Source organism: Thamnophis sirtalis, unplaced genomic scaffold (assembly GCF_051295495.1).
Source record: "Thamnophis sirtalis isolate CommonGarterSnake01/CBP01778 unplaced genomic scaffold, rThaSir2_p1.2 scaffold_1, whole genome shotgun sequence".
NCBI classification, from domain to species: domain Eukaryota; kingdom Metazoa; phylum Chordata; class Lepidosauria; order Squamata; family Natricidae; genus Thamnophis; species Thamnophis sirtalis.
This window is the reverse complement of record NW_028261381.1, coordinates 84,028,693-84,055,332: the sequence shown is the minus strand read 5'-3', so window position 1 is coordinate 84,055,332 and position 26,640 is coordinate 84,028,693. Positions and strand designations below refer to the sequence as shown.

The window sequence follows — 26,640 nt, the reverse complement described above, 5'->3', positions numbered from 1 at the left end:
TTAAAGGAAAATACATTTGTTGGTCAAAGTTCTTAGCTTCATCTAGAAACATCTTTACAAAGCAGCAAGTCCAGTTCAGTACATAATATAATAACTTGCATCAGAGGTGGGTTCCTACCAGTTCGCACCTATTCGGTAGAACCAGTTCGTCAAATCTATCGAACCGGTTAGAAGAGGTTCCACCAGTGGACCCGGAAAGCAGGCCACACCTACAGAAGAGGTTCCAAAATTTTTTGAAACCCACCACTGACTTGCATAGATTTGGGCTATAAAATAAATAGATTTTGTCTGTTGGTCTGACTTTCTAGCAAGGGTCAGCTAAGTTATTAATTAACAGACTTATTACAGTCTTGACTACTTAATGGGCAGATCACGTTTCAACTATTTTACAGGGTTTTTTTTAATCAACTGCTAATTTTAGAACATGAATATAACAAAACATATATTACACATATTTGGGCTTGCAAAATTAAGTGGCACTTTCAGCCTTAATGGCAAATTCTATTATTTCTTCAGAAGTCAAAGAATACTGTTTTACTGTTAGTAACACTTATTTTTATATTATGTTGTCAATTTGTATACCCTGAAAGGGATACATATAATACATTCTTTGGAATGCATTTGAATTTTAAAATATTTAAAGTGCTGCTTTAATTCCAATGAAATCATGCAGATTTTCTGATATAAATTTTATGGTTTCATCCAATTGACCCTGATCTTATGGTTCTTATCAAAATGAAGTTGTTTTATATGACTTTATTATGAGATTTTCATTGCTTTGTTTAATGATAGTCCCGGATGTGTATTTCTAGATACATTTGTCAAGATATTGTATTTTAAGACATGATGACTCAAGTAGTTATTTTTCTTTTCAACAACATTCTGGCTATCTTTGATGTAAGTTCTAATTCTCTTAGGTATGGAACGCAGCTGGATGACTTAGGACAGTCTCTCATTCTTAACTGTAACCCACTTCACAGGTTATTGTGGGAAAAATAGGAGGCAGAAGTATTGAATTATACAAATAAAAGGATATGCATCGGATGGATGGATAAATAAATAAACAATGTCTTAATAACCAGGTTAACCTACTGAAATTGCCTTTTCTGATACAGCATGATTTGTTATGCAAATTGATGTGTAAAATTGTTCCAATTAAAAGCTTAATTGAAGAGCAAATACTTAAAAACTTCTAATGAAAGAGAGTTAAGTTAAATAAAACTGCTAATATATTCAGTATTGGTACTGTATCTAGATTCCTTTGTTAGCTGAAACAATTATAACGAAATGTGAGGCCAAATCCTGCAGTCTACTGTGAATTAATCTGGTAGTAAATGCATAATTTTTTAAAATGTAGAGAATAGCATTATAGACAGCCTCTGCTGCCCTCTCCTGCTGATGATATTTACCTGGGTTTTGGCTTAGGATAAAATCTGGGCAATGTATAAGTGATTTCAGCCTAGAAAATGGCAAGAAGGCTGCCAGTATAATTTGTAAAAGCAATAAATGTTCCAGAAGCTGTGGTGTCATGTTGGGAGACCTGTTTATGTGTTTTAAAAGCAAGGGTATGGCTAGCTGATGAGAGCTAAATAGCTTGAAATAGATCTATACTAGTCTCCCTTTATTTATTTATCAGCATAAATATAACAAATGTAACAAAAAGGCAACAGTAAAAAATATTGGGTTTCTGTCTGGATGGTCTCTTGTGACGAGCCGAAGGACAGCATTATCAAGTGATTATATATCTGTAAAGCCTTTCATGTCTAAAATTGGATATTTGTAGGACTGCCTTCTGTTTCTGTTTCTTACTATTTCTGCTTTCCTATAAAATTGGACAGGTTTGGCATATTCTGAATATTATCAATCTCTGAATAGAGTTGTGGTGCAGTAGAATAGAAACTGGAAGAGCTTCAAAATAAGAGCAATGAAATTTATTTAGAAACTGGAAGCTAAGTCTTAAAAGAAGAGTTGTCCCATAAGATGCAGTTTTCATTCTATTTCAATCCACCAATCCCCACAAATCAGTATAAAGCTGATCTTAAATTATTTTCATTTTGGTTCATCTCAGAATCTTGGGAACAAGTAGTGCACACTTTGGTCAATCAGTTCTGTCTCCAACTAACCAATTAGAGATTTATAAAACAGTGTCCTGCCTTCAGATCCAACAGCTTTTATACTAACTATAGCAACAATGAAATAATTCTATCCTCCATCTCAGAAAAAAGGGTAACTTTACTAACTTGTGACCTTAGATCATAGTTATAAATTTGAAATGTGCAGCAGTTCTAGTCCTTCACTCTTTGGGGACCTGAGTGTACAGAACTGATAAGATTTCTTCTTAAAACAATTTAAATATATTTTTGAAACAACACTGACAAATTGACAGTTACGTTCTCTGAAAATATTGTAAATTCTGTGTTTAGCTGTAATTTCTGAAATACAGGCTTGAAGCATAATAATAAAGCCTATATTTATAGTTACAGTCGCCACAGTATGCTCTTGCCTAATTCTGTTTTTTTTTAAAAAACAGAATATGCCTATAATAGAGAAAATACATCACAGGAAAAAGCAAGAGGAACTGAACTTTGTATTTAAGTAAAATAATTTTAAATTAGCAAAAATACGTTTTGTCAGGATTGAATCACCATCTCTTGATTTCTTATGTATTCCTTACATTATGTCCTGAAACTAAACATGTAACACTACTTACTGCTTGGAACAAAATAGTCATAATACTATACTGAGAACTCCAAAGGGCAAATTACTTTTGCCAGCACATAGGACAATAGTTGTTGTTGTCTACAACTCATAATGCCAGTATTTTCTGCAGCAAACTTTACTTGGGCATACCATTTCTTGATGTCCTAAGAAAGGATCAGTGGTGGGTTCCTTCTGGTTTGGACTGGTTCGGCCAAACTGATAGTTTGGCAGCTTTGGTTGCTGGAACCGGCAGCAACCCAGGCCTGCCACGCCCCCGAACTGGTTCCCCATCTTGTTTTTCAGTTCTGCAGATGCACAGACCAATTTGAATTGTACTGCAAATGCATGCACATGCAGGTGCATGCACATCAAGCATGCACATGAGTGAACCAGAAGTAGTGCCTGCCAGAACCCACCCCTGGAAAGGATATAATGGATCCTAATTTAAAGCTTTTGGTTATACCAGACAGGAAACTATCAGTTGGCTTCTATTCACCTTTAGTGTTTTTGAAGTAATTTTAATAGTCCATGTAATGAAAGAGGTGGGGATGGGAATCTGATAATTCTTAGCATCACCTATTTTAGAATTAAAATTTAAACTTAGAATTAAAATTTAGGGCATTGAATGTAACCCTTTTTCTTAATGTAAGAATTCAAACTAAAAGCTACTATACAGACGACTATCTGCCATCTGTTTGAACATGGCCACTTAATAGAAACCTACCAATTCTGGTTATTTAGTTCCACTATCAAAATACTTTTACTACTTCGGTAGGAATTGTTTCCTAGGATTCAATTAGAATGTGGCTAACTTCTGTGTGACATCACTTTAAGTACTGGAGGAATACCCCAGTCTTCTCTTCTTAAAGTTAAACATTACAAGATCAGTCAATTTTTTTTCATAAAATGTACCTCTGAATCAACGTATGTTGAGAATTAGACAAATTACTCAAAGTTGGGAGCAGATCAAGAGAAACGTTATTTTACGCTTCTTTTTAGTTGGCATTTGTTATTTGTTTTCTATGTGAAGAACTTTTCATTTGTTAAATGTTATTCTGTTACTTTCAATCAATTTCTGTAAACTGTTTGTTATGTTTTATTTTTCTTTTCTAGGATATTAGCTATCTCATCTAACTTGTGTCAAATTCGAAAAATGTTTCTTCAATTAAGTAGATGATCCAAAGTTGCTTATGCCATTTCTTCTTCAAAGTTTACATTTCTGTGATTCTGCTGTATTGTTATGCATTTGAAGAAATTCAGTGAAATTGGAGGATATATTAGTGTGGTTTATTCAACAAACCATTTGAACCTAGGTGATAGATGTAAATAATTATTTACTTGCTAGTATTTCATTTCCTAATCTTGATTAGAGATCCTAGCTTTCATGAAAAGCTGGTATAAAACTGGCATTTGATTGAGATTGTGGTATTGTCATATCATACCCAAATTAACCAATATTATGATCTTAATAATGGCAAATAGTTCTGCAAGTGATATGGTACAAGTAGGTTGGTAGCCAAGACACTTCTTTCTTTTCCTTATTAAAAAAGCACCCAAAACATTAGTCAGTTAATGACTATAGCAGAAGGAATTGTAACATAGAATTAAGGATAATAAAAGTTGGAAAGTATGAATTAATAAAAGAAGAGAAAATGAAATAGATTTGAATAAAGATGAATTGCTCTTCTAAAATGTTGATATATGAAAGTGAAGATTTATGTTAAAAAGCAACTAGAAAGTATATAGTTTCTGGTTGATACAAAAATTGGAATGAATACATTGGTATTATTTCCATGTTAAGTTGCGTTCTAATGAGTAGTGATAATAAAAGATACTTTAGGATATTCTTTGGGAAAACATATGCAAAATTCTGAATTACCATCATCTGAGAGAAAAAATAATTATGTTAATTGATATGAATGAATGGGTAGAACAAGATGGAGAGTACATAAAAAGTGATTTGGATATTCAGAAACCCCACATAAATGAGAAAGGTGACTATCTACTAAGGTAAAGGTCTTCTCCTTTCAGATGTGTGATTTAAGTATAAGTCTATGCGCAAGTATATTTTACAAAACATAAAAATATATCTACAAGCATTGTGATCACTTAAGAAGAATTGAGAAAGATAGTGAAGAAAACAAAGTGATGAGATGTGGGACAAACCATTCATGGTTGCATCAAGAGGTAATCTTTCATAAAATTGAAAGATTATGAAAGAAATGAGATATGAAATGAAATGAAGGAAAAAGTAAAAAAAGTAAAAGTAAAACATCTACATGAAAAGAAACTATGGGTGCATTATGAAAAGAATTAACCACATAACATAATGGAGATTGAACGAAAGAGAATGTAGATATTGCTTGGAATACAATGAAAATTATGTTAATAGTCCCACAAAAGTATGTGGAGTTATGCTAATAAGTGTAATCGTGATTAGAATTATTAAATGGACAAGGCTCCGGATGAGACTAAAAATGAATATGAGAGATTGTTTGCTGCAAAAAGCAAAGATATAAAAACGATATTATATAATGTGTACAGAGAAAAAAGTTAATTCCAAGTAATACAATCAAAGAGCAAGCAATGTTTAATATTAAAAGATGAAAAGAAAATGCTGAGTCATTTTGCAAATAATTAAACATTGTCTTGATTTTGTAAAAAAAAAAGTGAGGTGAGGGAACACTGGGAGAAGATTTCTAGAGATTTATGTGGCAGTAATAGTGATATGTTAAAAATAGAATTGATATTAACCCTACACAGGTTATTGTCCAAAACATTAAAGAGTGATTTGTAGATTGTACAAAAGTTATTTGTAGATGCTGTGCCATTTGATGAGCCAGTTTCATATAGTAGGTAAAGGCACTAGGTCAGAAATGGGAAGTTCATGAGTTCTAGTGCTTCCTTAGGCACAAAGCCAGCTGGGTGATCTTGGCTCAGTCCTTCTTTCTCAGTCTTGGGAAGGAAGCTATAGCAAACTACTTTTCAAAATGTTGCCAGGAAAACTGAGAAATCTTACAGACAGTTGCCAGGGGTCAGACTGACTTGAAGCAAGGGAAAAAAAATCCCATGTGAATGTTTAAAAAATGGTATACTAGGAGGTGTTCTGACCCCCCCCCCGCCCTGTGAATAAAGCAGAACACAGGCTTGGCTATTTGCCACTGTTCAATTACTGAGATAACGAATCCTTTTGCTGAGGGCCCAGGCAACTCACGTTCAATAGAGTAGCTCTGCAGCAACCCAGATAATTCAAACGAAGCAACACAGATAGTCCAAACGAACAGACACGACTAGAATACACAGATAGATTTTCTTAACTACTAATTCAAATGGTTGTTTCCTGCAAATGTCCCCTCCTAATGCTTCACCTATAATCTCTCTTGGGAGAGGGGGGGGGGCAATCAACAACCACCTGTGCTTAATCATCTGTGAGTCTGCCTATGGAGTTGCTGCTTCTGTTTCTCAGCCCTTCTCAATCTAGCATCAGGGGCAAACTGCCTTTGATCCTCCACACTGCTCCATGCCTCAGGCACCTCCTAGTGGCCAACCAGCCTCTCTGGTCCCTGCTCTGAGTCTGAACCCTGCCCAGGGTCCTCCACATTGTCCAGGACAGATTCATATGGTTCCTCGCTATCCGAGTCCATCAGCAGCTCAACCGGATCCTGCTGGGCCATAACAAGGAGGTATAGACAATGTGATTAAAGAAATGTTAAAATATGGATACATGGTATGCTTTGACTTTGATATGCATTTTATTTTTATTTAGTCAGTTGTTTGTCAGATTTATATTCAGCATTTCCTTTAGGAGCCTGTTCCAATAGGTAGTATTTTCCTCTTCTAAACTTTCCACATAGCATCAGTTCTGTGAGTTTGATTAGCAGGAGAAAGGATGACTGGCCAAAAGACATCCAACAAGTTTCCATATCTGCAAAAAAAATCACATTGTGTGTTGCAATGAGAATCAGAAAATTAATTTATTGAACATCTAAATTACAGTAGCTATATTTGACATTGGAAATGAATGGAATGAGTACAAGTTATAATAAATAGTAAAATTTAAAACAAATAGATGAATTTATGTACATTAGTAGAATGTTTGCTAAATGCAGGAAAATATATGGAGACATTTGGAAATCAGATGATGGTAGAATAGTAGCAGATAATGTGTGTTTGGTTGGAAGGAAAGAAGGCTGCATTGCTGGTTGAAATAAGCAAAAGCGATTGAATAAAAGTATACTTCTGCCACTTTGTTATATGGATAGAATAGAATGCACTGGGAAGGCAGATGATTCTTTTATCCAAAAGTTAGAAATGTTTACGATGGCTTTATAATTTCTGGCTGTTTTTGGCAAAATATTTTTTTTACTATCTCCAGTTGTGTTACTATTTACTGGTATATCTGATTATAGAGAGCTATGGCTTAGCCACAATGACCCATCAAATGTGATTATATATAAGATTAGGGTAATATAATATACTATATATGAGGCTATCCTTACTTTGCCATGGAAGTTGGAGTGATGATGGGCCTCAGGTATACAACTCCCTTCCAAGGCATGTTTTCCTGGCCACACACTGTTGTCTTCTAAACACCAACTGACAAGATGCCCGGTCATTCATACAACACTGTTCTATGACCAAGTTACCTTTTAGATGGCTTTTTTAAAACAATTTTTTATGACTTGTTGCATTTTTGTGATTGCTATTGCCTTTATTTATTTATTTATTTTATTTAATGTATATGCTGCCTTTATTATTTATAATATATAGTTAGTATTACTCATTGGGGATTGGAGCATAAATTATATAAGTATATTGCCAAAGCAGGCAAGCTGGCTATTATAACCTTTTGTGTTACAAGCATTTTAAAATTATTTTAATTTTTGGGTTGCATCATTGTAAATCTGTGCTTATCTCTTTTTTTTAACTTAATAGGGTAGCTTTGCTATAGATTTTCTTGGCCTGCTTTATTATCCCACATACAGAGCACAGTTTTAAAAGATGTTTTTTCTTCAGTACAGTATCTATCAAATGAAAGACTTTTGTTTATGTTCTGTATTGAAGTTCCCTGTACTCCAATTATCAAGTGGCCTTGAATTTTTTTGCTTATTCTTGGGCAATGTGCATTCCCTACTAATTGGGCTCATCCGACTTTCTGGTGCCTTCTACATTTATCAACAATTTGAAATAACACATTTGGTCTTAATTATTTCTTTAATGACAGTTTTCCTCAGCATTCCATGATCTTTTGAACTAACTCCTAGTAGACCCAAATACTCCAGAATTAGTTCACCAGGAATAGCTTTTCCACATTACAGTTTAGTAACAGGTGCAGTGTCATTAAAGAGCCAATTCTTTCTTATGCAGACAAGATTGTTCTGATAAAGTACTGCGTGACGTTTCCATCAACTTTATGGTGCTGCTATTTGAATTAACTTGTAGAGCCTTAAATCATTTAGGTGAAGCTGCTTGAAGGAGTATTTCCTTCCAGGTTACTGCCAGGACCCAGAATTTTAAGCTGAGCAACTAATTAGGAGTAAAAGGGGTTGAATGATATTAAACCTTCTTGCTTGTTTGCTGGCAAAGCTCATCTATTGAGAAGAAAAAAATCATTTGGTTATAATGTTAGACTACAGAAAATCTTTCCCACACAGGATTTTTCCAGTTTGGTACTTTCCTGATTTGTTTTCTTAATTCATTTTCATGAAGTGAATATCATATTGTTAAAATGCATTGCTTTTAACTGAAAAATGCTTATATGTGAGAAAGACAATTATTATGACTGCTTGTGTACTGTAAATGCATGGGATTGTGCTGGAAGAAAAGGAGTAAAACACTTACATTACAAAAAGAAAAAGTATTTTAAGTCTGCAGTATTAAATTTCTTGATTGTGTATACGCTCATACCGGTAGTTAAAGTATAACAGCATCTCCTTTAAGACTTCTTAATCAGTTTTTAAAAATATTTTTAAATGGTCAGATTACGCATAGCTTCTTTATTTTGGTGTATATACATATAGACATAAAGAGTAAAATGCTTATACACAGAATTATGTATTTGCATAAATTAGGTTACACATATCACATCTCTCTCTCTGACATGTACCAGTATATGAAATATGAATTCCAAAACGCCGACATTTTAACAACAAACAAACCCACAAAATGACATTGAAAAGTGTAAAAAACACTAACATATACACATATTCCCTCTACTGATAAATATATTACAGCAATATTAATTTTACACCCCTTTCAAAACAGCCCCGCAAAATTTTAAACTACTAATTCTATTTGCAGATTATTAACCAATCATCTAATCTACTATATTAATGACAAAATAGTTAACAAGTAGAACAATAATTTAAAAAGAAAACGATTGTTTCAAAACCTTCTGTTTACAAACTGTTATTGTAATCAACTCGTAAAAAGTTTCCCATGGCTTCGTAATTAACCCAAATCATCCCAATAACACTGATTTGTATTTTAACTTTTTTAAAAAAATAAAATAAAAAATAGTAAAGAAGAAGAGAAATCTGAACTCCAAACAATATAATTTTGGCACAATTTGGTAACGTACTATTTATACAACAAAACTGTGCTGCTGCATTATACAATACATATGTATCTCTTGCGATATGTTTTGCGCCTGTCATTATCAAGCATCTATTAACTATTTGCACTTGACTAAACACAGAGTTAAAAACAAATTCAGTTTAAATATATTGTTACTTATATCTCACAGGGGGGAAAGGCAAAGCTTATCACAAAACTCATTAATTTGGAATGTAACTTGCACTAACAATTTGCTCCTGGAATTTAAAGGGCAGCCAGGAGATGGCATGTGACCTTTAATAGGAAAGATTTATATAACAAGGGAGTTGAGAGGAAATGAGATTCAAAAACTAGATTTTTTTTCTTCAGGATTTTAATATTTAGAGTATACTATTTAAGCAGAAAAGTCTACAACTAAATGGTATTTGTGGCTGATTCTTCATTTCAATTAGTGCGCTATAGATATAAAATTATTCCGGATTTTTAATACAGTCCTTAATATTATGTACAACCAATGCTAATGTTGGACTGCAATTCAACTATTGTATTGATTATGTAAAGAAAACATATTTAAGTGTATCTTATTAGATCATTAATAACTTGCATATGATTTGTAGAATTTTGTATTATGAGTTACTATATTTTTTGGACTATAAGACACTCCAGACTATAAGACACACTTGGTTTTTGGGGAAAAAACTAGGTGCGGGGAAAAATCTGCCCCCCAGTAATTTGCCTTCTTGCAGCAAACAGCCTGGTCAGCTTCAGCACAGTCTGATTTAGCATGAGCAGCTGATTGGCGGTTGGATCGGCCTCCCGGAATACTGTTTTCCAGGCTGCGGGGATCACCACTGCCTATCGCTTCTGCCACCTATTGCCGTCTCCATGTGCCCCATTTTCGGCCTCCATGTGCCCCATGTTCGGCCTCCATGCGCCCCGTCTTCAGCTCGTTCTAAGCAGCAGGGATCTCCATCGATGGCTATCCTTGCTGCCTGGAACAGGTAAAAAATGGGGCATGCAGAGGCCAAAAATAGGGTGTGCAGAGGTGACAATAGGTGGCAGCAGTGATTGGTGGCAGCAGTGATGTGCAGTGACGATCTCCGCAGCCTGGAACAGCTGATAGGTGGCATTCTGGGAGGCAGATCCAATCACCAATCAGCTGATTGTGCTAAATCAGGCTGTGCTGAAGTTGACCAGGTTGTTTGCTATTTGCTGCAAGGAGGCAAATTGCTGGGCGGCAGAGGCCGAAGGGTGGGAGTCGACAGGTAGGCAGGCCTTCAGCAACATTCCCTGTATAAGATGCATAGACATTTCCTCTCACTTTTTGGGGGAGGAAAGTGCGTCTTATAAACCAAAAAATATGGAATATATTACATGTTTTAAGGCATAAGAAAATACATCTTAATTGTAAACAGTACATTGTAAACAGACATTAATTGTATGTGCCTTAATATTGTATTTTGGTTGACATCTGTTTTTGTTTGTTTGACATTCATATTTTTATATTTTAAACAGATCTAATTATCCATTATGCATCAGTAGAAAGTATCTTGTTTTAATTGTGGTTTAAAAGAATAAAGAATAAAAGAATAAAGTGTAGATAATTGATGTGGCAATATCAAGTGATAATAGCAGAGAAAAGTGATGGCGAACCTTTTCAGCACTGTGTGCCCAAATTGGAATGTGCACGCACATGCCCACACCAGAAACCCGAAGACCAGCTGGCTGATGTGCATGCATGCACTGGCCAGCTGGTCTTCAGGTTGCCAGTATGTGCAAGCGTGCAAAGACCAGCTGGTCAGCGTGCATGTGCATGCTAGAAACAAGAGCAGTTGGCAATGGTGCATGTGCCCACAGACAGGACTCTGCATGCCACCTATGTCACACATGCTATAGGTTCGCCATCACGGGCATAGAAGACAAAGAATTGGAGAAATCACAAAGTATAATGATCTGAAAATTGAAATGGAAAGATTATGGTATAAATCATCTGTGGTAGTTCTAGTGGTTATGAGCAGTTTTAGATTTCATTGAGTGAGCATTCTAAGCTAGTAAAACCAAACAAAACACAGACAGAGAGTTACCCATTGGAATGTACCTTATAATATCTCTGTTAATCTTAAAAACTGTTTTCTATGCTTTTTTAATACCTTTCTAATAGAAATGTTTACTGCTAATAATTTCCGTGTTGCCATTTTTAAGAATCAAATTACATATATGTCTTTTCATATTTAGTATGATAGAAATTCTATAATCTAAGACTTGCAAAAAGAAAACATTGAATGGATAATAGAAAGAATGCATAGAAATCAGTTAAAGTTTGTTAAAGTCAATGACCTAATAAATTTATTATGGCCAGGAATGTTATGGCAGTCAGACCTTCCTAGATCTGAGTAGGAATAATCAAGGTCATCACAAATTTATATCTAAACATTAGAAGAATTCACTGTGTACATTACCCTCAAAGTTATTTGTTTGCTTTTTAATTTGTATAGTCTGCATTTTTAAAGGAAATGCAGATACATGATCTGATAATGTCATTTTAATTTTTGAAGCATTTTTGGCTACATTGAAATATGATGAGCCCACTATTATGAATGGTAGCATTAATGCAGATTTACAAATAATTGTAAATGGGATGGTTCAAATCATAGAATCATAGAGTGGAAGAGGCCAGCAAGGCCATTAAGTCCAACCTTCAGGTAAGGGCAGGAATACAGATTAAAATGTCTGGCCAGATGGCTACTTGAATGCATCCAGGAAGAGGAGCTCACCATCCTTCTGGATAAGTAATTCTACTGTTGAAGAGTTTTTCCCCAAACATGCAATTGGAATTCTGCTTTTTTTGTAACTTAAGTCCATTATTCATGGTCTTACACTCTGAAATGTTAGAAAACCATTGATCTTTTATATGAGCATCTTTCAAGTATTTAGAGAGTGCTGTCATGATCTCATTGAATCATCTTTTCTCTTACCCAGCTCGTTCAATCTCTCATCCTAGATTTTACTTTCTAATCCACTGAATATCTTTGTTACCCTTCTTTTAGAGTGTTTTATTTTCCTGAATTCTTCTTAAAGTGTGATTTGAAGACTTGGATACAGTAATTAAGGTGGTATCAGAAGAAAGTAGAACAGAATGAAAATTCAGGTGAACTTGAAAAATTAGAATATTGTGCAAAAGTTCATTTATTTCAGTAATACAACTTAAAAGGTGAAACTAATATATGAGATAGACTCATTACATGCAAAGCAAGATAGTTCAAGCTGTGATTTGTCATAATTGTGATGATTATGGCTTACAGCTCATGAAAACCCCAAATCTACAATCTCAGAAAATTAGAATATTATGAAAAGTGCAATATTCTAGGCTCAAAGTGTCCCACTCTAATCTGCTAATTAAGCCATAACACCTGCAAAGGGTTCCTGAGCCTTTCAATGGTCTCTCAGTCTGGTTCAGTAGGAATCACAATCATGGGAAAGACTGCTGACCTGATAGTTGTGCAGAAAACCATCATTGACACCCTCCATAAGGAGGAAAGCCTCAAAAGGTAATTGCAAAAGAAGTTGGATGTTCCGAAAGTGCTGTATCAAAGCACATTAATAGAAAGTTATGTGGAAGGGAAAAGTGTAGAAGAAAAAGGTGCACAAGCAGCAAGGATGACTGCAGCCTGGAGAGGATTGTCAAGAAAAGGCCATTCAAAAGTGTTGGGGACTTTCACAAGGAGTGGACCGAGGCTGGAGTCAGTGCATCAAGAGCCACCACACACAGACAGATCCTGGACATGGGCTTCAAATGTCGTATTCCTCTTGTCAAGCCGCTCCTGAACAACAAACAACGTCAGAAGCGTCTTACCTGGGCTAAAGAAAAACAGACCTGGTCTGTTGCTCAGTGGTCCAAAGTCCTGTTTTCTGATGAGAGCAACTTTTGCATCTCATTTAGAAACCAAGGACCTAGAGTATGGAGGAAGAATGGAGAGGCACACACTGCAAGATGCTTGAAGTCCAGTGTGAAGTTTCCACAGTCTGTGTTGATTTGGGAAGCCATGTCATCTGCTGGTGTTGGTCCACTGTGTTTCATTAAGTCCAGGGTCAACGCAGCTTCTACCAGGAGTTTTTGGAGCACTTCATGCTTCCTTCCGCACATGAGTTTTATGGGGATGCTGACTTCATTTTTCAGCAGGACTTGGCACCTGCCCACACTGCCAAAAGCACCAAAACCTGGTTCAATGACCGTGGGATTACTGTGCTTGATTGACCAGCAAAATCGCCTGACCTGAACCCCATTGACAATCTATGGGACATTGCCAAGAGAAAGATGAGAGGCATGAGGCCGAACAATGCAGAAGAGCTGAAGGCCGCATTTGAAGCATCCTGGTCTTCCATAACACCTCAGCAGTGCCACAGGCTGATAGCTTCCTTGCCACGCTGCATTCAGGCTGCATTCCTTGCCACGCTGCATTCAGGCTGCAAAAAGGGGCCCAAACCAAGTACTGAGGACATATGCATGCTTATACTTTTCAGAGGTCCAATAGTGTTCTATGTACAATCCTTGTTTTATTGATTGCACGTAATATTCTAATTTTCTGAGATTGTGGATTTGGGTGTTTTCATGAGCTGTAAGCCATAATCATCACAATTATGACAAATCACGGCTTGAACTATCTTGCTTTGCATGTAATGAGTCTATCTCATATATTAGTTTCACCTTTTAACTTACATTACTGAAATAAATGAACTTTTGCACGATATTCTAATTTTTCAACTTTCACCTGTATTTTCCATGATTTGGAAATTACAGATATGGATGAAGTCTAAAATTAATTTATAGTACTTTATTTACAGGTACAATACATTGCTGGCTCATATTGAGATTCAAGATCTATCTTACAAATACTCTTACATGTAGTCAGATATCCCATGTTCTCTATCAGTACACTTACTCTAGGCATCAGCAAGGATTATTATAGTTTCTACACTGCATTATGCTGTTTGTTTCTCCTGCTTGTTGGCTACAGGAGACTACAAGCCTTTAATCTCAAGATAAAGGTACAGAAAAAGAACTTCATTACCCATAATTAAAAAGTGTGTCCAGATAATGTACAGGTTACTTTTAGTTTTCTTCTGTAGCACTGAATGTTGCAAACAATATGTCATGATCACACTTCTTATTCCTTGAGTATCTTTTAGTTGATTGTACATTTAAAGTTGCATCTTGATATATTCATCCCTCTAGGAATTATGTAAATACAGTAACATTTTCAATATCGAATCATACAGGAATTGAATCATGACAATTGAGAGTTAATCATATGAAATTAGTGTGTTGTACCCATTGCACACAGAACAGTTTTACACCTACCTGCTGCACTCAAATACCAGCTCTGTTACAACATGTAGTTATATAGTTTTGCTAGGTTTTGCACAGCAGCACTTAAAATACATCAGAAGATGACCTGTCTTATCAAATCAATTTTAATGAGCAGCAGTTGCATAAGAGGCAGTTGCCCTTGCAGGCTTGCAAAATGGCAGGTGTGTCAAACTCCATCTTTGCTAAACCGGGGATGAGCGTGGCCAGCATGTGATGCATCTAGCACGCGGACCGCAAATTTGACACTCCTGGTATATGGAAATGACCTTGGGAGACAGGAGGAAAAGCCAAAGTCAGAAAAAAATGGAATGCTATTTCCAGGCTTATGAAAATGCATGGCTTTCTTAAACAAGGTCTGGTTATTTTTTAAAAAATAAGAGGGTTAAATGTGTTAATGTAAGCAATGCAAACTGAAGTTTTGGTCGCCACGATGTAAAAAAGATTTGGAGACTGCAGAAAGAGTGTCGAGAAGAGCAAAAAAGATAATTAGGGACCTGGAGGCTAAAAGATATGAAGAATGATTGTAGGAACTGGGTATGTCTAATGAAAAGAACGACAAGGGATGACATGATAGCAGTGTTCCAATATCTCAGGGGCTGTCACAAAGAAGGAGTCAAGCTATTCTCCAAAACACCTGAGGGCAGGACAAGAAGCAATGGGTGGAAACTAATCAAGGAGAGAAGCAACCTAGAACTAAGGAGAAATTTCCTGACAGAACAATTAATCAATGGAACAACTTGCCTCCAGAAGTTGTGAATGCTCCAACACTGGAAGTTTTAAAGATGATATCGTCTGAAGCGGTGTAGGGTTTCCTGCCTAAGCAGAGAATTGGAATAGAAGACATTCAAGGTCCCTTCCAACTCTTATTCTGGTTTTCCCCACTCTGAAATGTGATCTGGTATGGTGTAGACAGATCCTTGTGGCATTCAGTGTGAATTCTGATTTTAAAATGTGCTTTTGAAAACTTTTCATTAAATGTGAGTAGTTTGTTTTCATTTCCAAATGACATTTTAAATTGGAATAAAATATTTCCTCTATGCTTTTCTCTAGTTACTTAGAGTGATGATAAACATATTGAAAGGCAGTTTGTTACAATGCCAGAATGATAGGAACTTTATTCAAATACTTTTTAAAAGCAAGATTACATTATAGCGTTTGTTCATTTTCATTTTGTTTATATCTAACAAAGAGTTTATGTTGGATGCTATATGTATTTTAATACTGCATCCACAACATAGGTTGTATTCAGCAGGTTCTGACCAATTCTGGAGAACTGGTAGCGGAAATTTTGAGTAGTTCAGAGAACCAGTAAATACCACCTCTGACTGGGCCCGCCCCCATCTATTCTCTGCCTCCTGAACCCCAGCTGATTGGGAGGAAATGGGGATTTTGCAGTAACCTTCCCCTGGAGTGGGGAGGGAATGGAGATTTTACAGTATCCTTCACCTGGAGTGGGGTGGGAATGGAAATTTTACAGTATCTTTCCCCTGCCATGCCCACCAAGCGACGCCCACAGAACCGGTAGTAAAAAAAAAAGAATTCCACCACTGATCCACAGTGTGTGCAATAGAATTGAATTATAAGCAAGGTAGTTTGACTTGAATTGAGTATATTATTTGAATTATTGTTAAATTCTACAAACTTCAGTAATAACTTGTCAGTTGAAAATATATTAAGAACTCTAAATACTAAATGCTGTCAGTTCAAAATAACATTTATATTTAGAGTTCTTAATATAATATGGAACTTCTTTGCAATTTATTTCTTTGACAGCTTTTTTTAATGGGAAAAATAAAATTCTAGAACTTCATTTTGATATTTGATATTTGTCTTTTCCTTTTATTTGTAGGCTCAGCAGATGGTTTGGGGAAAATAATACAGAGATTTCCCTTAAAAGATTTGGATGATACTCCTTTTCCACAGGGAATAGAGTTGGTAAGTTGATCTGCAGCATGCATTTATAAACTTTTAATTCTGGGTTTGTACATTCCACATCCCACTTTGCCATAAGGTTAGCTTAGCTTCAACTGTAAATTTATATTGTGAACAAATCATTGCTTTGAGTATTAGAACTTATTAGGACATATGAATGTGAGATTTTGGGCTTCATTTTTTTGGTGTTCATTTTTGAAAAGAAAAATTAATAATGTCCCAAATTTGCCAGATTTCAAAAAAAGAGGAGTGGAGGCACAGAACAAATGTTGATGTTAATATTCTGAATTAGAAACTAGTATAAGTACGGTAATAGGCTTTTTGTGAATTGAGAACTGCTGGGCTGCTTTACTTTTTTAGTAATGGTAGCATTTTTATTGTAGTGCACAATTTGATGTTTGGAGAAAGGTCTGGACTATGATGGTTTTGCATCCAAATATGCCATATTTCATAAAGTAGTTTTAAATCAGTGAGCTGGAGACCATTCATCTCAATTTTCACCAGAAATTCTTAAGACTTTATTACTTAGAAGACTGTCAGTATATAATTCCCACCAGACATATATGGATTATACATTATCTGCATTGTAAATATAAAGGCACAGTCAATCCAACTTAATTAACTATTTCAATTTGACACGAGTACCATCTGTGTAGAAGCCAATTCTACAATAGAACTCCATACAACATATTCAATTTTAATAGTATTCTCCTTGGATAATTACTCTAAAATATGTAGCATCTATATACAATATTTAAAATCCTATTTAGGGATCCTAGATGCAGACATTGTGCATATTTAGATTGGCAGCCAGGATAAGGCATATATTAGTGTTATAGCAGCCATATGGCATAAAGGCTTTCTGGCACTCATGCATACAGTAAGGCGAAGTGTAAACATAGTTCTTTGGTTCTGAGCCATAAAAGGAAATGCTTATCACTATACATTTGCACATGCAAGACTAACTGTGAGCTTCCTGTTCTTATAAACAAGATCATGATATTCTGACATAAATTGTGGACGGATATGCATTGTAACCCATTATTTTGGTGTTTTAATACTTCCATACATACTGTGGGAACATTTTTTTCTGTTTCTTGTAAAAGTCACATTGTCAGGAAAATATTTTTAGAGATGTGATTCAAAAATTTAGCATAATGAATTCTTGGCTAAGAAGCATTTGTATGATGGGAAAAGAATACAATAAGAGCAATCAATTCTGAAGTTTTATTATATACATTCAAAAATGCTTCTCTTTAAATTATAGTTGTATTTATATTAGTAAATAGGAACTTCCAAGAAAGTTGTTGGCCTTTTGAAAACAGGTAATACTTCACGTAACCCCTTGATGCTAGGGATGTTACAACAATATCTAGAGTTGTTGTTTTTACATTTTTTTTATTTAGGTATATTTACAGTTATTATTTTTATACTGTGGCATTTCATGTAATTTGTTGAAAGCTAATAACAGTTCAATTCATAGTCAAAACAACTTTATAAACAATGTATTGTAAACTCATTGCAATATCTCATATACAAACCTAGCTTACATATGAACTTAATGGCTTACAAAGTTGATGATTATTAAATATCTATAAAACTTTCCACAGGTTTTGATAAAAGTAATAAACAGCTTTTCTATTACTTCTTTTACAATTGCTGCTTAGCTTAGTATTGCCTGTCTGATATGCTTTTTTCTTTCTTTTCTCATAGAGACTCAAAGTATTGTACATGGGTTTTATGTGTGTCTCCATCCTTTTCTTTTTCAAATCTAAGTCTCCTTGGCTTCAATAGGTTACAATCTTGTAGCACTGAGCCATAATCAAGAAGTTCTTTTTTATTTTATGAGAAGTGAGGGAATAATGAAAATCACATCTTGTTTATAGAAATAATGTAATGTAGAATTCTGTTTGTTCAAAACTATTTCTAAAGACACAATACATAATTTCTTCCTTACTTACAAATAACATTACATTTATTGCCAAATGGATGATGGGATACTTTATCCTAGCTCCATACCCTCTGATCAGTTTTTTAAAAGCCAATTTATTTCTTAGTCTGTGGAATGTCTACTAGTCACTGTAGTCCAGGTTTATATATTATTGTCTGTTAATTTTCATACAGCTGAAAATTTAAAATAAAAAAATGACCTTAAGTAAATTGGAATAGGCACTTTGTTTAAAACAAAAATTCCCAAAAGTTGCATCATTTTGCATTATCAAAATATGTGTACTAAGGAAACTTTGTGTTACATTTCCAATGATTCTGAGAAAGTTGAATTCCCTGAGCTAAAAATGTATTTAGAGTTCACAATGTCCTAAAACTGAATTTAAGTTGTGTCATTTTTAATCTCACATCATATGTTTCTTCATTTTCATTAGTAGAATTCCATTCATTTTTAAAAATAGAAATCTCTAAACTAAACTGCATTGTTTTCTAAGGTTCAGAACAGGAAGCATATCCATATATAAAAATGGAGTGTTTTCAAAATCAAGTGGATATTTGAATTGTCCACTAAACCACTTGGTTTCAGTTCAAAAGCATTTGTTATTAGCATACCCAGCAATCTGGTTTGTACAATTTTAAAAAATATTTTTAAATATTGTCTTTAATTTTATAAATAGTCAAAGTGATAGACATATCTAATACTGCTTTCTCATCCTAGTTTCTCCACAGCAGCCATGTGAGGTGAGTGGGGCTGAGAGAGAGTGACAGGCTCAAAATCACCTAGCCAGATTTCATGCCCTTCTAAAGAGCTGCCTTTAATGCTGGTCTATGGTACACTAGTCTTGAATTACTTGAAATAAATTTAGGATGCCAAAATATTGACAAGGCAATATCACATCAGTTTCTGAAAGATATGCAAAGCACATATTTTTGCTATACTTTTAAAAAGAAGTGCAGGTCATTCAATTCTATTAAGCTATTTTGTAAACTTTGTTAATTGTTTCATTGAAATGAATTTAAATATTTCTATGTAGTAATAATCTTGTTTTAACCTATCAAACAAGATTGGTTAAACAACACAGGTCTGCGACTAAAAAGCTGTTTGAATATTTTCATCTAATTTCCATGTATTTTGGTGTGCTGAAAACAAATAAAATATTGAAAAAACTCCTAGCCATCATGATTTGCCACAACATGCAAAATTGTCTTCAAATTTATCATTTTTTTTTAAAATGGTATTTTTTTATATTATGGGTTTTTAACCAAATTTAAAGTCCAAATTACTATTAATTAATTCACATAAGTGCATTTAAGATATACAATGCCAAAAAAACCTTAAAGTATTTGTCCGAGTTATGTAAAAAAATTATAGCACTGTAAATCTGATGGTCAGCAATATATACATAAGCTAAGCAAGTTTTACGTCTGTGCTTCTAATGGTAGAAGGGGTTAATATTCCCTGAAGAATCCAGTGGGAGGGAGACACAGGGCAGATAGCAGCATCTCTGGTCAGTGCAGGGGGCATGGCCAGCACTGTAACCTCTCGTGTACAGACACAGAGCTGCTCTCTCCTGCATACCACACTTGTGCACGAATCATCATCAGGTTCTTGGTTCTAGGCTGTTCACACTTTTTCATCGCAATTCATATTAGCTCGTCATTCTTTAATCATTATGTTATGCTCTGCAAAAGTGTATTAATTTGCCAGATAGTTTCTGTTTCATCTGTGGTGAATATACAGTGTTGAAGCAACAGCAGAATATTACAGACTTTGTGAAAAAAGTATTCTTTGCATACTTTGGACTAAAAATTGTAGATCAAGATAAAGTTTGGGCGCTTCATAAAATATGCAAACGGTGTGTTGAGGACCTCCGAAAGTGATTCAAGGGTAAGAAAAAATCTTTTCATTATGGGATTCCTATGGTATGGCAAGAGCAAAAGAACCATAGTGATGACTGATACTTTTGTTCGTTCGATGTGAAAGGGTTTAATTCCAAAACGAAGCATTCCATTTCATACCCCAATCTTCATTCAGCAATTCGTCCCATGGCACAGATATACCAGTACCCAAGCCCCCTGCTACCTTGGAAGAGATACCTAGCTCCGATGAATGTGAAGTCATACCTGAACCAGATGACGAATCAAGTTCTGACTTTGAAGATGATACAAGACCAAAATTGTTTTCTCAGGAGGAGATGAATGATTTGGTAAGAGACTTGAATCTTCCCAAGTTGAGTTACTCGGATCAAGGCTGAAAAGCAGGAATTTATTGTTGCCAGGAGTATCATCTTCATGGTTCAGACATCATGAAAAGGAGTTCGTTCCTTACTTCGCCCAGGAAGACAAGTTGGTTTATTGCATCGAAGGTCTGATGGGTCAGTTTAAAATCCAATATGATTCAGAGCAATGGCGTCTTTTTATAGATTCTTCAAAAAGAAGTCTCAAAGCAGTTTTACTCCACAGTGGTTTTTATGCTTCCATACCTGTAGGTCATTCTGTACACTTGAAGGAAACCTACGAGAACTTGGAATTGGTTCTTCGTAAACTTAAATATGAAGACCATGGTTGGCAAGTGTGTGGGGACTTGAAGGTCTTGTGCATGCTGCTCGGACAGCAAGCTGGGTATACCAAATACCCTTGTTTTCTGTGTCTATGGGACAGTCGAGACCAACAAAATCACTGGACCAAGAAGAGTTGGCAGCCGAGGGTGCTAACAGTGAAAAAAATGTCGTCCGAGAAACTTCAGAAGGTGTGTTCGTCGGACCAGACATTAGAAGGCTTATAGTTGATCAAGAGTTTGCCAATACCATGATGGATCCTAAAAAAAAAGGGTGGATTGCATTTAAAGAAGTCGTACAGAAATTTTTAGGCAATAACAAAGATCCTCACTATAAAAATATCGTCAGACGAATGCTGAACGCATTTCAAGCTTTAGGTTGCCTGATGAGTTTGAAAGTGCATTTCCTCCAGTCCCATCTTGACTACTTTCCTGAAAATTTGGGAGCTGTGAGTGAGGAACAAGGTGGACGATTCCACCAAGACATTAAAGAGATGGAAAGGAGATACCATGGAAAATGGAGCATTACAATGATGGCAGACTACTGTTGGATGCTTCAGAGAGACATTCCAGATGCTATTCACAAGCGTAAATGCACCAAGAGGAGCCTCACAAGGAAGAAGAATCGAGTTTAGTGTGTGTAGGTGAGCTCATTTCAGTTCAAAAAAGGATTTTCATGAAAATATTGTAATAAAACTTTAAATTTATAAGTCTATCTCCATTTATTTTGAGGTATTGCCTAATTTAACATAATTACCTAAATTGTCAGGAAACGTGATGTCCTATGACAAAATGGAGGTCATTTTCGCATTCAGCGCACCAAAAAACATAAAGATTACATGGAATAACCAAAACAGCTCTCGAAATTTATTTTTTTTACAGATAATTATAATCTTAGTTGAATATATAAGACCTTAATCAATATAGTTTTAAAGTAAAATTTTATGATGTATTAAGTCATGATTCCCTTTGTTCCAAATCAGTTTCAACAAATATTTGTCACTGTCATTTCTGAAACTTATCCCATAATACCAAATGCAAATAAATTTAGAGTTCATTTGGGAAAACTTGTTCTTCTAGGTCTAATGTTCTATTTTTTATTGAAGTAAATCTTAATGTTCTATTGTAAAACAAAATCTTCTTGAACAAAATATTTTTATTTCAAATGAGATGATAAGCCAAGTAATTTAAAGGATAAACTTCCAAAATAAACAGTGTAATTTAAAGGTCATTAAATATCTATATCAAAGTACTAAAAAGAAAATGAAAAACTAGTCCAGCAAAAAATAAATAAAAATAGGTACTTGGCAGCGAGGTAGCAGGGAGGGGGGGGGGATAGATGGGGGGAACCTGTTCATTCTCATTTTAATTTCTGTCAATCCATTAAAATTATTCACTAGTTAAAATGTGAAATTTATGTTTTAATTATTTATCCCGCTATGCTGAATATAAGTTCTTAGCTTTTTCTTTTCCTTATCTTCTTCATGTAGTCTACCTTGAAATGTTTTTATGGTATCCCAGCTCTTGCTTAAATAAATCAATTGTGCTTATTCGTTTAATTTATTATCATTGCACCTCCTACAAAATTAAATGCCATCTTCAGTGTACATCATACATAAGAAAACTTTAAAAATAAAACAAAAACAGACATCCTTCACATTCTATACAATTAAATTGAAAACAACTAATACTGCATTAACATTACACTATACAGTAGAATGCAATATAGTTACTGCTATGTGAGAGAAGCTATTTTTCAGCCTATTTTTCCTTGTTTTCATTATCCTGTACCATCTGCCAGAGGGTAATAGTTCAAAAAAGGGGTGTCCAAAGATTAGATGGATCTTTAAGAATGTTTTGAACATTCTTAAGGCAGTGGGAGCTATAAAGCTCTTCCAAGGAGGAGAGAGGGCAACCAATGATCCTCTGGCAATGATGTTAACCCTCTGGAGTGCTCTCCTATCTGCCACTGTGCAATTGGCAAACCATACCCAGGTGCAGTAAGTTAAGATACTCTCTATAGTGCAGCGGTAGAAGGTCACCTACTAGTTAAAATGTGAAATGTATACAATAATACAATAATAATACAATAGCAGAGTTGGAAGGGACCTTGGAGGTGGTCTAGTCCACCCACCTGCCTAGGCAGGAAACCCTATACCATTCCAGACAAATGGCTATCCAACATCTTCTTAAAGACTTCCAGTGTTGGGCCATTCACAACTTCTGGAGACAAGCTGTTCCACTGATTAATTGTTCTGTCAGGAAATTTCTCCTCAGTTGCTTCTCTCCTTGATTAGTTTCCACCCATTGCTTCTCTCCTTGATTAGTTTCCACCCATTGCTTCTTGTTCTACCGTCAGGTGCCTTGGAAAATAGTTTGACTCCCTCTTCTTTGTGGCAACCCCTGAGATATTGGAACACTGCTATCATGTCTTCCCTAGTCCTTCTTTCTATTAAACTAGACATACCCAGTTCCTGCAACCGTTCTTCATATGTTTTAGTCTCCAGTACCCTAATCATCTTTGTTGCTCTTCTCTGCACTCTTTCTAGTGTCTCCACATCTTTTCTACATCGTGGTGACCAAAACTGAATGCAGTATTCCAAGTGTGGCCTTACCAAGGCATTATAAAGTGGTATTAACACTTCACGTGATCTTGATTCTATCCCTCTGTTTATGCAGCCTAGAACTGTGTTGGCTTTTTTGGCAGCTGCTGCACACTATAAGTTTTATTTATTTCTCCTGCTATGCTGAACATCAGTTTTTAGCTTTTTCTTTTCTTCTTTGTGTAGTCCACTTTGAAATGTTTTTATGATATCCCAGCTCTTGCTTAAATGAATCAATTGTGCTAATTGTAGTTCTTATGACATCTTTTCAAACTAAACATTTTTCTAAATTTCTAATGCTGTAGATCATTATTAGCCTCCTCTTCTCTGAAAATGATTCTTGGTTATTCCTCATCACTGCTTTTTCTTTTTCTATCATTTGAACATAAATTAGTAAGTGAAGCTCTTATTTTTAAGAGTGTCTCAGTTTAATTTTAAGTAGACTTTAAATTTCCATTGTAAATTTTCCAGAAGTCACTATTTGTAACCTTAGTTTAAAAAGCTACATTTTAAATAACTGAACTGAATTCATTGATACTAGTGTTAATCCAAAATACCAAGCAATTCACCTGATATGTCAAAAAGGTAGAGATATGCACTGTTACAATCAGGTGTCATTTCCATTTGTTTAGTTGGTTCTTCTTCCTAGATGGGATTAAAACTATGTGTAGGTAATATATAAGACAACAATATGCTTAAATGTATTATTATGTTCTATGAAAATACATACGCTAGGTTTAAACTTTGCTATTGTGCATGTGCATTCATGTGGTGCATAATGAATCACTAAGTCTTTTCTCTAATCATGTGTTTGTGGTTTTCAATTCAAGTGCATACAAGTACAAGAATGCATGTATTGCATAGCAAGTCAATTATGCTGCTAAGTGCATTTCTTCATCAAAAGCTCCTCCCCTCTTTTCAAACTGAGATGTCAATGTTTGAGAAAAGCTTACTTTTAATTTTATTTTAAATTATAATCCCAGTCATGCATACTTTAAGTAGTTCACATATTTACACACAGAAAGACAGACACATACACAAAGTAATGACAGAGTGGTGACGGTTAGTTGTGGTAAAAATACCATCAATTTATTGTGATTTTTAGAGCTTTATTTAGATTCAGGTGATCCAAACAAATGAAACATATAATTTTGGGCCATACTAAATGAAAGTAAATGTTCTTTAGACTGAAATTAAAATTTAATTTTGTTATTTGCTAATTTGTTTAAAATTCGATTACATTTTCCCCAAACACCCTGAATTCTTAAATAGAGTGGGAAGAGGATGAAGAGACAGTTTTGTGACTGACAATACTAGTTCTTATTCACAGTGAGTGTTTTTATCAGGACTCTCCAATCATAATACTTTTGACTGTGAGAATGTTGAAATAATGTTGCATAGTTCAGCACTTTCTGTTGTTTTCTGTTCCTGGAGCAAAGAAAGTAAAATGTTTTTGTGATGTTTGTGGGACTGAAGAAAATGTGGCATTAGTCTGTGCTGGGAACATGCTGTATTTTTAAAGCCTCTCTTCCTCCTGTCATCCATCCAAATCCTATTGTACTTTCAACCACTTTCACCTCTTTTTCCATGTTATTTTTACTACTGCTTCTAGCATTTTTATACAAAGTACCAAACAGCCCTTGTACTTATGCAAAAGCAGTTACTTTCTTTAAAATCAGTTCCTCTACATCAGTTCTATCAGCTAGATCATTCATTCCTAATTGCAGCTGCATGTGATTATATATGTAGTCTCCAACTTAGTCAGCAGTTCTTAATCGGAAAATTAGACAGTAATGTAATTCCTCTCTCCTAAGGAGGTACACCTAATGGAACTAAGAAGAAGCGCCTTCTCTGTGGTGGCTCCCTCCTGTGGAAAATCACATCCCCACAGAAAAAATTGCCTCCTACTCGAACTCTCTTTTTCAAGGTCCCAAAGATCTGATTTTGCCAATGGGCCTGGGGAACCCAGAGTTTGGGGGAGGGGTGGGTGAGACCATTAAGTTATTGATTGACTGATTATTGACACTAGGGAGCTGGGGGATTATCACATTTTATTGCTTTATATTGGGCTTTTACTTTTGTAAGCCTCCTGGAATTGGTTAGCCATGTAAAATTCCTTAAATAAATCGGTCAAATCATATTAAAAACAAATTTTAAATGTTGATTTGTTCATTTCTTGAAAGATGCTCAAATAGTTAGAAAGTTTATGTTCAGACAAGCTTTTCCTTTTCTTCAGTCTTTTCATCTGTTCTATCACTAAGTAAAAACCACTGGATATTGTACATGGGGACAATAAAAATTTATTATGCACAGTAATAATAAAAAGTCCAGACATTTTTAGTTCATACAGCAAGATAATATTAGAGGTTACAGAGTTGTCAGCGAAAAGGAGGCATCTTGCTTCAAAATATTGAGTCAACAGTTAGCAACTGGATTTAGCAAGCAGTGTTTTAGATTTTTTTTTCCATTGCAAATGTCAGATTGATCTAGTTTTTAGTAATACTTCTTGACTGTCTTTTAAAACTACATACCAGAAAAGCTTAGTTCATAATGATTGTTCTTGATTCTGGTTGTACTCATATGCTTGCAGAGACTTGCTGATGGGTTGAAGTTTCTAAGATGTGAGGTTGGATCCTTTCTTTTATCTGTTTCATGACCTTTGTATTAAATTTGACCTCCTTTTCTTTTTTAATAGTGAAATTGGATCTTGTTTAAGAAAAAGGGCAGTTCATACTTTTTCTATATTTAGTCATACTCTTGAGGAAAGGTACTCAATAGCAGTGATTTTTAGAGGGTCAGGGTTAGCTGCTTTGCTATTTGCTACCTCTGTAGCAATCTCTTAATTTATCTTTAAAAGATGAAAGTTATCAACCACTCCAAAGTCAGCATCAATCCTTTTGTATCAGGTCATGAAATCTCAGATATGTCTTATTCTTTTTATACTCTAATACATCTCTGCCCCGGAGCCGCGGAAGTGG

At 35.0% G+C, this 26,640-nt stretch overlaps 1 protein-coding gene across 2 annotated transcripts in view; it reads left to right on the top strand.

The window, feature by feature from the left end:
- The window catches only part of SBF2 (SET binding factor 2), a 213,698-nt gene that overhangs the window by 36,072 nt on the left and 150,986 nt on the right, over nucleotides 1-26,640 (top strand). For both annotated transcript variants that reach the window (XM_014051691.2, XM_014051690.2), the window contains exon 2: nucleotides 16,473-16,558. In XM_014051691.2, the coding sequence (XP_013907166.2) occupies nucleotides 16,473-16,558 (86 nt within the window). The remainder of the gene's footprint in view (nucleotides 1-16,472; nucleotides 16,559-26,640) is intronic.